The sequence below is a fragment of the Bicyclus anynana genome, chromosome 1 (genome assembly GCF_947172395.1).
Source record: "Bicyclus anynana chromosome 1, ilBicAnyn1.1, whole genome shotgun sequence".
Lineage (NCBI taxonomy): Eukaryota > Metazoa > Arthropoda > Insecta > Lepidoptera > Nymphalidae > Bicyclus > Bicyclus anynana.
This window is the reverse complement of record NC_069083.1, coordinates 19,835,665-19,850,664: the sequence shown is the minus strand read 5'-3', so window position 1 is coordinate 19,850,664 and position 15,000 is coordinate 19,835,665. Positions and strand designations below refer to the sequence as shown.

Below are 15,000 nucleotides of genomic sequence, written 5' to 3'. Positions count from 1 at the left end.
CGATAATAAGTTACGCTGCGGGCATTTGGTCAACTGCGCTTCTGTGTAAATACAACATTCATAAATTTTTATCCCTACAAAGATTATTTGCCATTAAAATTGTTCAAGGTTTTCGTACGGTCAGCACCGCGACCTCCATTTCTCTCGCCCAACTCACTCCCCTTCCTACTAAAATATCCGAGGTAGCTGATATTGAACTTACAAAACTTAACGGTCATTCTAAATTTTTACCTTCCGATACCCCTTTAGAACGCCCATCACCCCCCTCTGAGCTACTCCACCCATCCCTTAGAACCGGAATCCAATTCACTGAGGTGACTAACATCAACGAACTCACCGACCTTTCACTCCCAAACACCACTGAAATTTACACCGACGGTAGCAAGCACGATGATGTGGTCGGTGCCGCTTTTGTCGTACTGCATCCTAATGGCAACACCACCATCAAAAAATTCAAACTCCATAATAAATGTTCTGTCTTCCAGGCGGAAATGCTCGCCATTAGCGGTGCCTGCAACTGGATCATTTCCAATCAAATCCCCCACTCTCTTGTCCTCTCTGACTCTAAAGCCGGTCTGACTGAATTGTGTAATCCCAACAGCTGTAACCCCTTCGCCGTACAGATCTTTTCCAAATTAAACTATGCCAACCTGAATGGTCTCTCAATTAAATTCGCCTGGGTCAGGGCACATGTAGGCATCGTCGGCAACGAAATGGCTGATCAGGCCGCTAAGCACGCGGCCTCACTTCACAAGAAACCTGACTATTACCACATTCCCATCAGCTTTATAAAATATGAAAACAAACAGGTATCCAAACAGGCCTCTCAGGACTTATACGCCGAATGCACTTTTGTCACTACACGGTTCCCTACTATCACAGACTTAAACAATTACTTAAAGATTGTCAGACCATACTTTGCCATAACTCAATATTTAACGAATCATGGGTATCACAAAGCCTACCTACACAGATTTAAAATCACTGATAATGACTTCTGTCCCTGTGACGGTCAGTCATCCCAAACACTTTCCCACCTGATTCAAGACTGCCCTAGATTTGCCTCTACCCGTACAGACCATCTTATCGCAGCAGAAACCATAGACCCTTACGATGTCAGAACATTCTTGGATAAACCAACACTCATTGACACATTCCACACTCACTTACACTATATCATCAAACAGCTAAAAACATTCAATAAAGAACAAACTGCACATACAGACACAACCAATTAACAATTAGCTATCATCATATTAGTATCACTTTCGTTAATTTCAATAATACTTAGTTAATTTACTTAGTGTACCATAATAATAATAATCCTAGCTTTTGTTATTAAAAATTTGAGCATTTTGCCCTCTCGCCACCGCACCTTACTATCTTTTCTTGTCATACATATGCCATTTCCGTTTACATCATGCGCTTCCTGTAACTCTGTACACGCGCAACAAAATTCACTTGTGTTTGAATTCAATTATATCAGCTGTATTATAAATTTTGCGTCTCTGTATATAACCAAATATCATTTAATACTTATTCTCTCTGCTTATATTAAAAGCAACAACAAGAACAAGAAAAATCGTAGCTTAAGTTAATTAATAAATTACGATGGAAAGGAGGGTTGGGCTGTGGGAAAAAAAAAAAAAAAAATACATATGTATATATATATAATAATAATAATACAAAAAAAAAAAAAAATAATAATAATAATAATAATATAAAAAAAAAAAAAAAAAAAAAAAAAAAAAAAAAAAAAAAAAAAAAAAAAAAAAAATCTCCACCCTGCCCTTCCTTAAAGCTTAACTAATGCTATAACTATTACCAACCCGACTGTTTAATAATGTGTAACTGTGTAACTGTAATCACTAATTTAATTTTATTCTATTGATTTTTGTATTATAATTCAGTTGTAAATACCTTTTTCACTCACGTTCTTGTCAATTATTTAACTAATGTACATATGCTGATTTCATTGTAAAGACCATTTCTGTTCATGTGTTCATGTGTTCATTTGTACATTTTAATTAATGAATAATTTTAATTATTTTTCTATTTAAAATTTTAATAACTTTAATAATTTTTACAATGCATTTTACCGTGTCATGTGTTCATTTGTACTTTTCAATTATGGATAATGTTAATTATTTTATTTAAAATTTGGAAAACAAAAAAAAAAAAAAAACAATTTATGTATGTATGCTGATTTTATTGTAAAGACCATTTTTGTTACGCCCTGGCTGAATCATGTGTTCTTGTGTAACTGTACTTAATCACTAATTTAATTTCTTTAATTTCGTTCCATTGATTCTTGTATTATCATCCATTTGTAAATACCTTTTCCACTCACGTTCTTATCAATTATTCCAGTAATGTACATATGCTTATTTCATTGTAGAGACCATTTCTGTTCATGTGTTCATTTATTCATTTGTACATTTTAATTAATGAATAATTTTAATTATTTTACCATTTAAAATTTTAAATAACTTTAATAATTTTTACAATGTATCTTACCGCGTCATCTGTTCATTTAAATGATTCTACAATCGAATTAATATGTAGATATCTATTAGCTCTATAATATATGTATATTGTGTATGTGTATATGTATATATGGGTATATATATGTATGTATTTGTGTGTATATGAATATGTATAAATGTAAATATATATATATTTATTCATATAATAATATATATATTATACTCTATATATTATAACATAATCATCCTACCCTAATATTCTATTAATTATATCTTATTTTTATCTAGCACATATAATTATATTATTATTAATACAGTTTATCAGTCATCCATTCCACTTATACTTATAACGTAATTCTCCACACTTATTATATATTTACCCATCTTACACATTTTGCAACATCTCGGAGTATCCCATTAGCACTGAGGTGTTGCAATAACACCATCCACTCCGTTGGTTTTTTTTTAGTGGGTATTCCAGTCGCTTCACGGCTGGCGAGTCCCACATACCCGCCCTGAAATAAGACAGTAATCCTGTCTTATTTCAGGACGGGATGCGTAAATGCATTTTTCTGACCAACGTTAAAAAAAAAAAAAAAAAAAAAAAAACCTAACCTAACCTAACCTAACCTAACCTAACCTAACCTAACCTAACCTAACCTAACCTAACCTAACCTAACCTAACCTAACCTAACCTAACCTAACCTAACCTAACCTAACCTAACCTAACCTAACCTAACCTAACCTAACCTAACCTAACCTAACCTAACCTAACCTAACCTAACCTAACCTAACCTAACCTAACCTAACCTAACCTAACCTAACCTAACCTAACCTAACCTAACCTAACCTAACCTAACCTAACCTAACCTAACCTAACCTAACCTAACCTAACCTAAAGTCGCGCGCAGATCGCCGTCGCGAGCGGTCGTCTTCGGCGGGCGGCCCCCACGGCCCCTATGCCCTCGCGTCTGGGCGTATAGCCTGGGCGTGAGGTGTGGCAGGGGTCTGGAGACCGGACCGGACCGGTAAAGACCACGAAGAGGTGCGGACCGGGGACCGGAGCAGCAGCAGCGGACCGGACCGACCTAGGGGACTGTGGACCGGACATCGGACCAACGACTGGACAGCGGACCGGGCTGACAGCGGACCGAGGACCGGACCGGACCAGGAACAGTGGTTGGGCCGGGCGCCTATACAGCGGGCGTCAGTCGCGCGCAGATCGCCGTCGAGAGCGGTCGTCTTCGGCGGGCGGCCCCCACGGCCCCTATGCCCTCGCGTCTGGGCGTATAGCCTGGGCGTGAGGTGTGACAGGGGTCTGAGGACCGGGACTGGAGACCGGACCGGACCGGTAAAGACCACGAAGAGGTGCGGACCGGGGACCGGAGCAGCAGCAGCGGACCGGACCGACCTAGGGGACTGTGGACCGGACATCGGACCAACGACTGGATAGCGGACCGGGCTGACAGCGGACCGAGGACCGGACCGGACCAGGAACAGTGGTTGGGCCAGGCGCCTATACAGCGGGCGTCAGTCGCGCGCAGATCGCCGTCGAGAGCGGTCGTCTTCGGCGGGCGGCCCCCACGGCCCCTATGCCCTCGCGTCTGGGCGTATAGCCTGGGCGTGAGGTGTGACAGGGGTCTGAGGACCGGGACTGGAAACCGGACCGGACCGGTAAGGACCGCCAAGAGGTGCGGACCAGGTCTAAATCCAACCTGTGGACTGGACCGGACCGCGTAGAGCAGCGGGCCAGGACCGGACCAACCAGGAGTCCGGACCACGGATCGACCAACCAAGGAAGCAGACCAGGAGACCGGAGCGGACCAGGACCAGACCAACCAGAGGACTGGACCAGACCGCAAAGAGCAGCGGGCCAGACCGCCAGACCGCGGACCGAGGACCGGACCTGGACCGGACCGACCGTGAAGAGGAGTAGACCTGGACCGGAGCGGACCGGCCAGACGATCGGAGCGGACCGGTCAGACGACCGGACCGAACCCGCGACGAGGTCCGGGCCTAAGGAAGGGGCCAACCTGGGCAGAGGACCGACCAAGGTTAGAGGACCGGAGCTTACCTGCAAGCGGTACCTAGCCCGGTCAGTGGGGGGGGGTATCTCGGGACTTGTGCTCTGTGCTTAAATTAATGGGTAGTGCCTTATGTGATAGACATTGGTCATCATGACCTCTTGATTCCGTGTACACTCAGTGACAGTGATTAGTGGCTGTGCATAATTGGATTGCAGTGAATACAACAGTCGTGCACAATGGACACCGAGGTGGGAGTATCCAGCTCGCCTGGAGAGGACAATGTAACAGGTAATCCCTCCCTCATCTCTCAGTCTACTCTGAAAGGAGCTAACGCCAAGCGACCTCCTCCGTCGGCTTACATTGAGCTGCCTGCAACTGCCGCTGAGGTCAAGGACCTCGATTCCCTCGCCAAGGTGATTAGAATACTATCAACTACCACCATCAAGGCGATTAATGAAGGTAAAAGCGTCACCGCTTCAAATAAGAGACTCATTACTGCGGCTGCAGCCGAGACCCAACGATCAATTGATCAATACTTGCGTACGGTCACAACTACACCTTCAACTCTGGCCGCCCTGTCGGAGGTCAGCGACCCTGTCAGCCATAATAGTAATAATGATACACTAAGGAAGGAACTAAGTGAGTGCGTAGGGGAAATTCGCATGCTGCGCGGAGAACTAGCCTCCCATCCGTTGGCCTCTCCTACCATCTTAGCCGCTGGCCTGAGGGAGTCAATTAGAGAAGAGATAGGCAGCGCCTTCAGATTAGAAACCCAATCCGTCAAATCAACTAACCGGTCATATGCTGCCGCCGCTCGTACACCATCGGACAATCCCAACATACCTGCCAATCGACCCTCTATTATTGTCGCTCCGGCCGAGGACGTTCCCACTGCCTCGCACACCCTCAAAGCATTCAGATCGGGCGTAACTTTCAAAGACACCAATTTCTCACCCGCCGAGGTCAAGTTAATCCCAAATAAGAAACTGCGCTTAGTATTCGACAACTGCGAGCAACGGGACATCACCCTTCAAAAGATCGAATCAGCTAATTGCGGACTCACTGCTAAGCCCACTAAAAAACTTAGACCTATGCTATTGCTCAAGGGCGTCTCCAAATCCACTACTCCTGAATCCCTTACGGATATCATCTTACACCAAAATGACTCTATAAGAAATTTGATAACTAATGATGAGGACTTTCAATTTAAATTCAAAAGAAACAATAGAAACAGCAAACTTTACAATGCAGTCTTCATTACGACACCCATGCTCTGGCGCACCATCGTCTCTTCCGGTAGACTCAACGTGGACCACCAGAGGGTCCACGTCGAGGAATACGTTCCCCTTCTCCAATGCTTCAAATGCCTACAATTTGGCCACACGCAAAAAAGGTGTACGTCCGACACACTCATCTGCTCACACTGCTCATCCACTGATCACAACTATCGCAACTGCCCTAACAACACAGACGACAACAAAATTTGCTGTTTTAATTGCTCCAAACAACAAAAACGTAAAGATCCCGCAAATCCCATTAAAACAAACCACAGTGCCACCTCCAACTCATGTCCACTTATAAACCAATTGACCAACCGTCTGCGCGACAAAATCGATTATGGATAGTCGCGTTATATTCCATTTACGCTTATGTCAAACGCTTTCTGTAACTCTGTATATGCGTAACGAAATTCACTTGTGTCAATTATATTAGCTGTACTATTAATTTTGCGTCTCTATTTATAACCAAATATAATATAATTGCATAGGTTGTACTTACAACTTTCTCACTTATTCTCTCTGCTCTTATCTATCAATCACTATTGTAAATATGTTGATATGTTGTTTTTTTTTTTTTTTTTTTTAGAACCGTGTGTTTTACGCCCTGTTGGCATTTTAATGTTTGCATATCTAAGTAACTTAATTAATAAACCACTACGGAAAGAAGGGTTGGGCGTTGAAGTAGTTAAATAAAAAAAAAAAAAAAAAAAAATACATAACTAAATTAATGAAAAAAAAAAAAAAAAAAAAGGAAAAAAAAAAAAAAAAAAAAAAAAAAAAAAAAAAAAAAAAAAAAAAAGAAAAAAAAAAACAAAAAAAAAAAAAAAAAAAAAAAACAAACAATAAAAGGCTTCACTCTGTCCTTCCTTAACCATAGCTTAACCATTGCTGTTACTATTACCTACCCGACTGTGTATAACTAGTGTGTAACCAGACTTAATCACTAATTTAACTTCAATCTATAGCATTGTAATTTTTGTATAATAATTCATTTGTAAATACCTTTTCCACTCACGTTCTTATCAATTATTTCACTAGTGTACATATGCTGATTTCATTGTAAAGACCATTTTTGTTCATGTGTTCATGTGTTCATTTGTACATTTTAATTAATGAATAATTTTAATTATATTACCATTTAAAATTTTAATAATTTTTACAATGTATCTTACCGTGTCATGTGTTCATTTAAATGATTCTATAATCAACTAATATGTAGATAACTATTTTTAGCCTTATTTTATTTATAGTTCTATTATATACGTATATGTGTGTATTTGTATATGTATATATGGGTATATATATATATATATGTATGTGTGAGTATATGTATATGTATAAATGTAAATATATATATTTATTCATATAATAATATATATATTATACTCTATTTATTATAACATAATGATCCTACCGTAATATTCTATTAATTATATCTTATTTTTATTTAGCACATATAATTATATTATTATTAATACAGTTTATCAGTCATCCATTCCACTTATACTTATAACGTAATTCTCCACACTTATTTCATTCACCCATCTGACACATTTTGCAACATCTCGGAGTATCCCATTAGCACTGAGGTGTTGCAATAACACCACCCACTCCGTTGGTTTTTTTTTTAGTGGGTATTCCAGTCGCTTCACGGCTGGCGAGTCCCACATACCCGCCCTGAAATAAGACAGTAATCCTGTCTTATTTCAGGACGGGATGCGTAAATGCATTTTTCTGACCAACGTTAAAAAAAAAAAAAAAAAAAAAAAAAAACCTAACCTAACCTAACCTAACCTAACCTAACCTAACCTAACCTAACCTAACCTAACCTAACCTAACCTAACCTAACCTAACCTAACCTAACCTAACCTAACCTAACCTAACCTAACCTAACCTAACCTAACCTAACCTAACCTAACCTAACCTAACCTAACCTAACCTAACCTAACCTAACCTAACCTAACCTAACCTAACCTAACCTAACCTAACCTAACCTAACCTAACCTAACCTAACCTAACCTAACCTAACCTAACCTAACCTAACCTAACCTAACCTAACCTAACCTAACCTAACCTAACCTAACCTAACCTAACCTAACCTAACCTAACCTAACCTAACCTAACCTAACCTAACCTAACCTAACCTAACCTAACCTAACCTAACCTAACCTAACCTAACCTAACCTAACCTAACCTAACCTAACCTAACCTAACCTAACCTAACCTAACCTAACCTAACCTAACCTAACCTAACCTAACCTAACCTAACCTAACCTAACCTAACCTAACCTAACCTAACCTAACCTAACCTAACCTAACCTAACCTAACCTAACCTAACCTAACCTAACCTAACCTAACCTAACCTAACCTAACCTAACCTAACCTAACCTAACCTAACCTAACCTAACCTAACCTAACCTAACCTAACCTAACCTAACCTAACCTAACCTAACCTAACCTAACCTAACCTAACCTAACCTAACCTAACCTAACCTAACCTAACCTAACCTAACCTAACCTAACCTAACCTAACCTAACCTAACCTAACCTAACCTAACCTAACCTAACCAGTATGCACCCATCCGTTGCCTAGAACACATATCGCTCCGCGTTTTTATTCGTTTTTAGTGGTAAAAACCGGAGCTAGGCGCGCGAGTTTTTGTGTGGTGATAAATAAGTGTGTGTCTCGCCAGGATTATCGTTTGCAGCACCATCCGCCAACGGGATCCTGAGTTCTGGAACCTGGACTTCAAGGTAGAATAACAGCTAGAGGTACGGCGGAACACAGTGTTTCTTTACGTCAATAGATAGTACTTTTTACGACCTACGCAGCGGTGAAAGCGCCAAGAAGATTGGGCCTCTACATCGGGAGTTATTAACATCTGAAATTACCGATTTCCCACGTGGTGACCGCATGGAAAATTTCCAATAACCTCAAATCTAGTCGGCCAGCACGTGTAAGTGACGCAACTGTGTAGTCTACCATCGCTACTAGGCCCTTTCTAACGGACCGAGGACTTCGCCCGAACACGGAAACCAGACCTGATCTCCGGACCTGAAGGTACCAGGCGACCAGTAAGGATCTCCTGCTCTATACATCCTGGAGCACTAGTGTTTGGGGTCATTCCACTCGTCCTTTAAAGACCTTTCCAACCAGCGTCTGGTCCAACACCAACCCCCCCCCCCCCCCCCACCACCCCCCACTCGTATTTTTCAAAGTACTGCTATATCGCACCCACACGAAACCTCCCCCCCCCCCCCCTCCGGGTACCTCACCCCCTCAAGCGATATCTCCGAAAGTATTAGAGATAACCACCCTGTGTGAGGGCTCGTTCAAATCAGCACGGAAAAAGGAACATTTTGGCCCCGCCAGTTTTTCCCCCCGCTCAAGTCCCCTCACCCCCGCGGGCATATCTCAGGATATACAACACCTACACTAAACTGTGAGGACTCATTAGAATCGTCAGGAGGAAAGGAAATTTTTGGCTCCAACAGATACCCCCCTCCGCCGAGATTACCTCACCCCCGCGGGCCTTATCTCGGGAAATATCAGAGCTATCCTACCTTGTGAGGGCTCGTTGACATCGGAACAAGAAAAAGAACACATTGGCCCCGCCAGATTTCTTCTCCGAACATCGAGATTGACTTGGAGCAAAAACAAAACCCTGAAATCCACAAACAACAACCACCGGGCACATCACGCACACCACGCGGAACTTTTGCGCCTGGGTGGAGCATACTCAGTTACATCAAGACCGGACAACCAACATCAGTGTCTGGACTGTAAGTTAGTGCTAATTAGCTAGTAAAATAGAATATAGTTTTAAAATACAGCACGTAGCATAATTAATCTAGATAGTACAAAGAGCAACATGTCGATGTCAGTAAAAGGCAAAACCACACCATCTGAGGTTGCAACGGCGCCCTCAACTTCATCATCAAGGTCGGTAAATTCCGTAAAATCTGCCCCACTTTCAATGGAGCAAGTAAGCCAGAAGGCAAAAAAGAACAGGCCGACCAAATCGTTGAGGGAGAGGGTGCTGGTGCGGTCAGCATCTCGCCGGTCCTCATTGAGTGAGGATACACAGGAAAAAGACCTCTCATCCCAGCTTGAGAATGCACCAACAGAGACAGTTACTGAAAGGGTCTCGGCGTGGGTCAGCGAGGATAAGCCACCCCAGCAAGTAGAATCTGACGAGGAGTCTTCGGACTGTTCTTCGGTATCGGAGGCCTTGCAGGGGAGGAAGAGCCTAATTCACTTCACCTCAAGAAGAACCGGGGTGGAGATGGACCTGGCTTCGAAGCAGGCTAACGACATGCTGCTCAAAGGCAAAGATGCACTGGAAGCGGCTGGCAACATGAAAAGGGAATGCAAGCAAACAGCTCTTGAGTGCTTGCAGTGCCTTTACGAAACAGTCCTGTCGCTGTCCGATTCCAGAGCTAGACATAAGTACAATTTAGAAAAAGAGAGGCAGCGACACGCTCAAGAGTTAGTGAGAGTAGAGCGTGCCCACAACAAATTAATAACAGGGACACTCTCAAACATTACCAACCAAATATCACAACTACACACACAAACCGTAAAAAACAGTGAGGAGACAAATGCCATACGTAGCTGGCTAGGCCACGAGACCGCGGAGCCATACCGCCAAATAAAACACATCTCCCAGAGAATGGTTCACCTAGAGAATGCGATAGGAAAAGTGGCGTTGCAAAAATGGGAAAATCCTAACGAAAAGAAGGCGAAGGGTGATCACGAGCTGACAGATAATAACCAGGCTAGGATCACGACTCAGCTGGACCAGTTGTCAAAGCAGCTGGACGAGCTCAGAAGAGGCCTAGACAGGATAGCAAACGACACCGGCCGCATTCTCAAGGATGAAACTAAAACACGGAACAGCGAGGTGCTGGAGATCCACAGAGCAGAGACTGGAAAGGGTCTGACTGAAGTTAAAGAAGCCATAGAGAAAGCCGAGAGCAAAATTTGCCAAACCATTGCAAAGGCTCCAGTGGCTTCAGCGACGTCACCAGCGGTACAGGGAGAAAACCTAGAAAGGCACCTACAGCCAATAACGGAAAGGCTGGAGGCGGTATCATCGGAGCTCCGAACAATGAGGGAAACAAGGAGCAAAACCCCTCCCCCAATGACCAGCCTAGGGGCAGAACTAGCCTTAGCGGAGCTAGCAAAGGCGACGGCCCCGGCACAGCCAACGTATGCGCAGATGGCCCGCAAACCAAGGATCCCCCAGCCTAACCACACCCTAATTGTATCATCCACAGACCCGCAGAAGTCGGGAGAAAATGTCATCGACACAATTAGGGAAGCACTGGATTGCAGGAACTCCGGTGCTAGGGTTGACAGGATCCGCAAAGGCCGAAACCAAAAAGTCATCCTGAGCTGCAACAGCAAAGATGACTTAAAATTGGTCAAAAACAAAATACAACACGGGCAGTCCCTGAAGGTGGAAGAAGCCAAAACAAATAACCCTCTTGCAAGGGTAAGAGACGTACTGGCCTACCATACAGACGCGGAGATAGTTGAGACCATAAAAAAACAAAATGACCACCTCTTAGTAGGGCTGAGTGCAAAAGACATTGCAATCCGTGTTCGATACAGAAAGAAGGCAAGGAATGCACTTGAATGTCACCCAGTCCTGGAACTATCTCCTGAAGTCCACAAAAGGTTTCTGGAAGCGGGCAAAATATACGTGGGTCTACAGAGAAGACCAATAGTGGACCAGTCCCCGCTGGTACAGTGCGCCAAGTGTCTAGGTTTTGGCCATACAAGGCAGGTCTGCCGAGAAACGGACAGCTTCTGCAGTCACTGTGGGGGAACCCACACGTGGGAAAGCTGCCCGGGTAGAAAGGAAGGCAGACCGTCCACATGCAGGAACTGCCAAAAAAGCAAGAATACCACAGGAAACCAGGGGCACCATGCTTATAGCGATGAATGCCCAGAAAGACAAAAATGGGATGCTATAGCAAGGTCCAGAATTACATATTGCTAAAGGCGCTTCGAGCATTAAAATAATCCAGGCCAACCTTCAGAGGTCCAAACTGGCAACATCGGAACTGCTAGAAACGGCGCACAAGAGAGGGGTGCTGATAGCACTAATCCAGGAACCCTATGTGGGGAAAACAGGGCTGTTAAAGCAACACCCTGGCACACAAGTAATCCAGTGCACTCTTAATCGCCAAAAACCAGTAAAAGCGGCCATTATAGTCTTCGGTGATAAGCTGGAGGTCATTCATGACCCACAGATCGTGACCGAAACTGAAGCGGCTGTTTTGCTGAAAGCAGGTCCTATGAGGCTGGGGTTGATCTCTGTCTATTATGAGGGGGATCAGGAAATTGAACCGTACATGGCGCGAACACAATCGGTGTGCCAACGGCTTAAAACTGGGAACCTCATAATAGGTGGCGACGTTAACGCCAAGAGCCACTGGTGGGGATGGAGCTCCGAGGACGAGAGAGGAGCGGACTATGTGGCTTTTCTAAACGACATGGACTTCCATATAATAAATACTGGAGATACCCCAACTTTTGAAGTCTACAGGCGAGGAAAGCTGTGCTCTAGCATAGTCGACGTCACAGCCTGCAGCCTACCCCTGCTTGGAAAAATAGAGAACTGGAGAGTGGATCGAAGCATAACATCCGCGGACCATAACGGCGTCACCTTCACTCTGCGTTTGGAATCGGAATTGAAACCGCTCAAACCGATAACCACCCGCAGATACAACACCAGGAAGGCGGCGTGGTCCGAATTTGCAACACACTTCAGGAATTCTATACTGGAAAAGAACATTACCCCCCAAGCAGTGGAAGACTCTAAATCTCCGGAAGAATTGGAAGCTATAGTCTCAGCCTACGTCACTGCCATCCAAGAAGCTTGTGACCATGCTATTCCTGTCATGGGCTCATGGAAAGGTAGTCCTACACCACCATGGTGGTCTGGAAAGCTAAATCAGCTAAAAGCCCAAACTCTAAGAGCAAAACGGAAGATAAGAAATGCAGCACCAAGTAGACGAGACAGGGTAATAGAAGAATACATAAAAATAAAAGAAAAATACGCAGAAGAGGCAAACAAAGCTCAGACTGAGAGCTGGAAAGAGTTTTGCACGACACAGAAAAAAGAGAGCATGTGGGACGGGGTGTATCGGGTGATAAGGAAAACGACAAGAAGACCAGAGGACATGTTGCTGAGAAACGCCGAAGGCAACACCCTCAGTCCAGAAGAGTCGGCTGAACTTCTTGCCAAGACCTTTTACCCCGATGACAAGGAGACTACAGACAAACCGTACCACAGACAGCTCAGGGAGTGGATGGCGAATAATCACAAAACTTTACTGCGAAGTCTGCCCGAGGACGATCCATCATTCACACTGGCCGAATTGGAATCTGTGCTTAAGGCAATGAATCCAAAGAAGGCTCCAGGACCGGACGGATTAACAGCGGATATATGCACGAGGGCCATTGCCTGCAACAGGGAACTATTCATGTCAATAGCAAACAAGTGTCTATCACTGCAATACTTCCCTGGGCAATGGAAAGTGGCCCACGTTATCATACTCCGAAAACCAGGAAAGGAGGATTATACCCATCCCAAATCCTACAGACCAATCGGCCTACTATCAATTCTAGGCAAAATTGTCGAGAAGTTGATGATAGGCCGACTGCAGTGGCATACTCTACCAGCCATCAACAGAGCACAGTACGGCTTCATGCCGCAGCGTGGAACCGAGGACTCCCTCTATGACCTAGTGAACCACATCAAGTCAGAAGTCGGTAACAAGAAGATTGTTCTGCTGATATCACTTGACATAGAGGGAGCTTTCGACAATGCGTGGTGGCCGGCGCTCAAAAACAAACTAATAGAGATGAAATGCCCAAGGAACCTATACGCCATGGTTTGTTCTTATCTCACTGACCGGAAGATCAGGGTCAACTACGCCAGAGCAGCTGCTGAGAGAAAAACGACGAAAGGATGCGTCCAAGGATCCATCGGCGGGCCAACCTTTTGGAATTTAATCCTAGACTCTCTGCTCAACAAGTTAACTGGCGAAGGAGTGTACAGCCAAGCGTTCGCCGACGATGTGGTCCTAGTTTTCTCAGGACATGAAATGGCTGTAATAGAAGAGACAGCTAACAACACTCTAGCAGGAGTAGTGAGGTGGGGAAAGCGTAACAAGTTACACTTCGCCGCACATAAAACCAATGCGATGATCATTACAAGGAAACTTAAGTACGATCTCCCAATTCTCCACATGTCCCAAAACAGGCTACAACTCGTCAAAGAAATCAAGCTTCTAGGACTCATCATAGACCACAAGTTAACCTTCGAACCGCATGTCAAAGCTATCAGGAAGAAAACGGCAGAAATATATAAACAACTTGCATGCGCTGCGAGAGTGACTTGGGGCCTAAACAGTGAAATAACAAGGACTATTTACGTAGCGGTGATCGAGCCTATAGTGTTGTACGCTGCAAGCGTATGGTACCCGGCAACGGAGCTACAAATGATACGCGATCTACTGAATGGACTCCAAAGGGGATACGCACAAAAGATTTGCAGAGCGTACCGTACGGTCTCACTAACATCTGCGTTGGTTCTGTCGGGGCTACTTCCACTCGACATCAGAGTTCAAGAGGCAGCACAACTCTATTTGGCGAAAAAAGGCAAGTCAAAAGACTTTTTACCGCCAGGCAGGGAAATGGAACAATGGGTCCATTACCTCGACCAGCCCCACCCATCAACGCTCACCGAAACAAACTACGAGATCCTTGAAACCCTGGACGAAGAAACAATCAACTCTCATCATGTAACAGGCCCTATCATCTACACGGACGGAAGCAAGATAGACGGCAAAGTAGGCGCTGCCCTAACATGGTGGGAGAATGGAGCAGAAACTAAGTTTCAGCAATTCAAATTGGATCCAGCCTGCACCGTTTTCCAAGCAGAACTATACGCGCTGCATAAAGCAGTTCTACTTGCAAAACGGAGCGATGCCCCTCAAGTAAACATCATGAGTGACTCGAGATCATCCCTCGAGCTGCTCGAAAATCCAAAAACCAAACACCAAATAGCCCGTATAATCAAAGATAACATTATCAAAATTGTAAAGGCCAATAGAAAACTCCGACTATTCTGGATCAGAGCTCATATCGGCACCCCCGGAAACGAAAGAGCGGACGAACTGGCAAAGAT

General features: G+C 44.2%; 1 protein-coding gene across 1 annotated transcript in view; it reads left to right on the top strand.

Moving 5' to 3' along the window:
- The first annotated feature begins 9,666 nt into the window (after positions 1 to 9,666).
- The window catches only part of LOC112051903 (uncharacterized), an 8,201-nt gene continuing 2,867 nt past the window's right edge, over positions 9,667 to 15,000 (top strand). The window contains exons 1-2 of the mRNA XM_052882151.1: positions 9,667 to 11,544; positions 11,777 to 15,000. The exon at positions 11,777 to 15,000 is cut by the window's right edge and continues 2,867 nt beyond it. Of these exons, the coding sequence (XP_052738111.1) occupies positions 9,667 to 11,544; positions 11,777 to 15,000 (5,102 nt within the window). The remainder of the gene's footprint in view (positions 11,545 to 11,776) is intronic.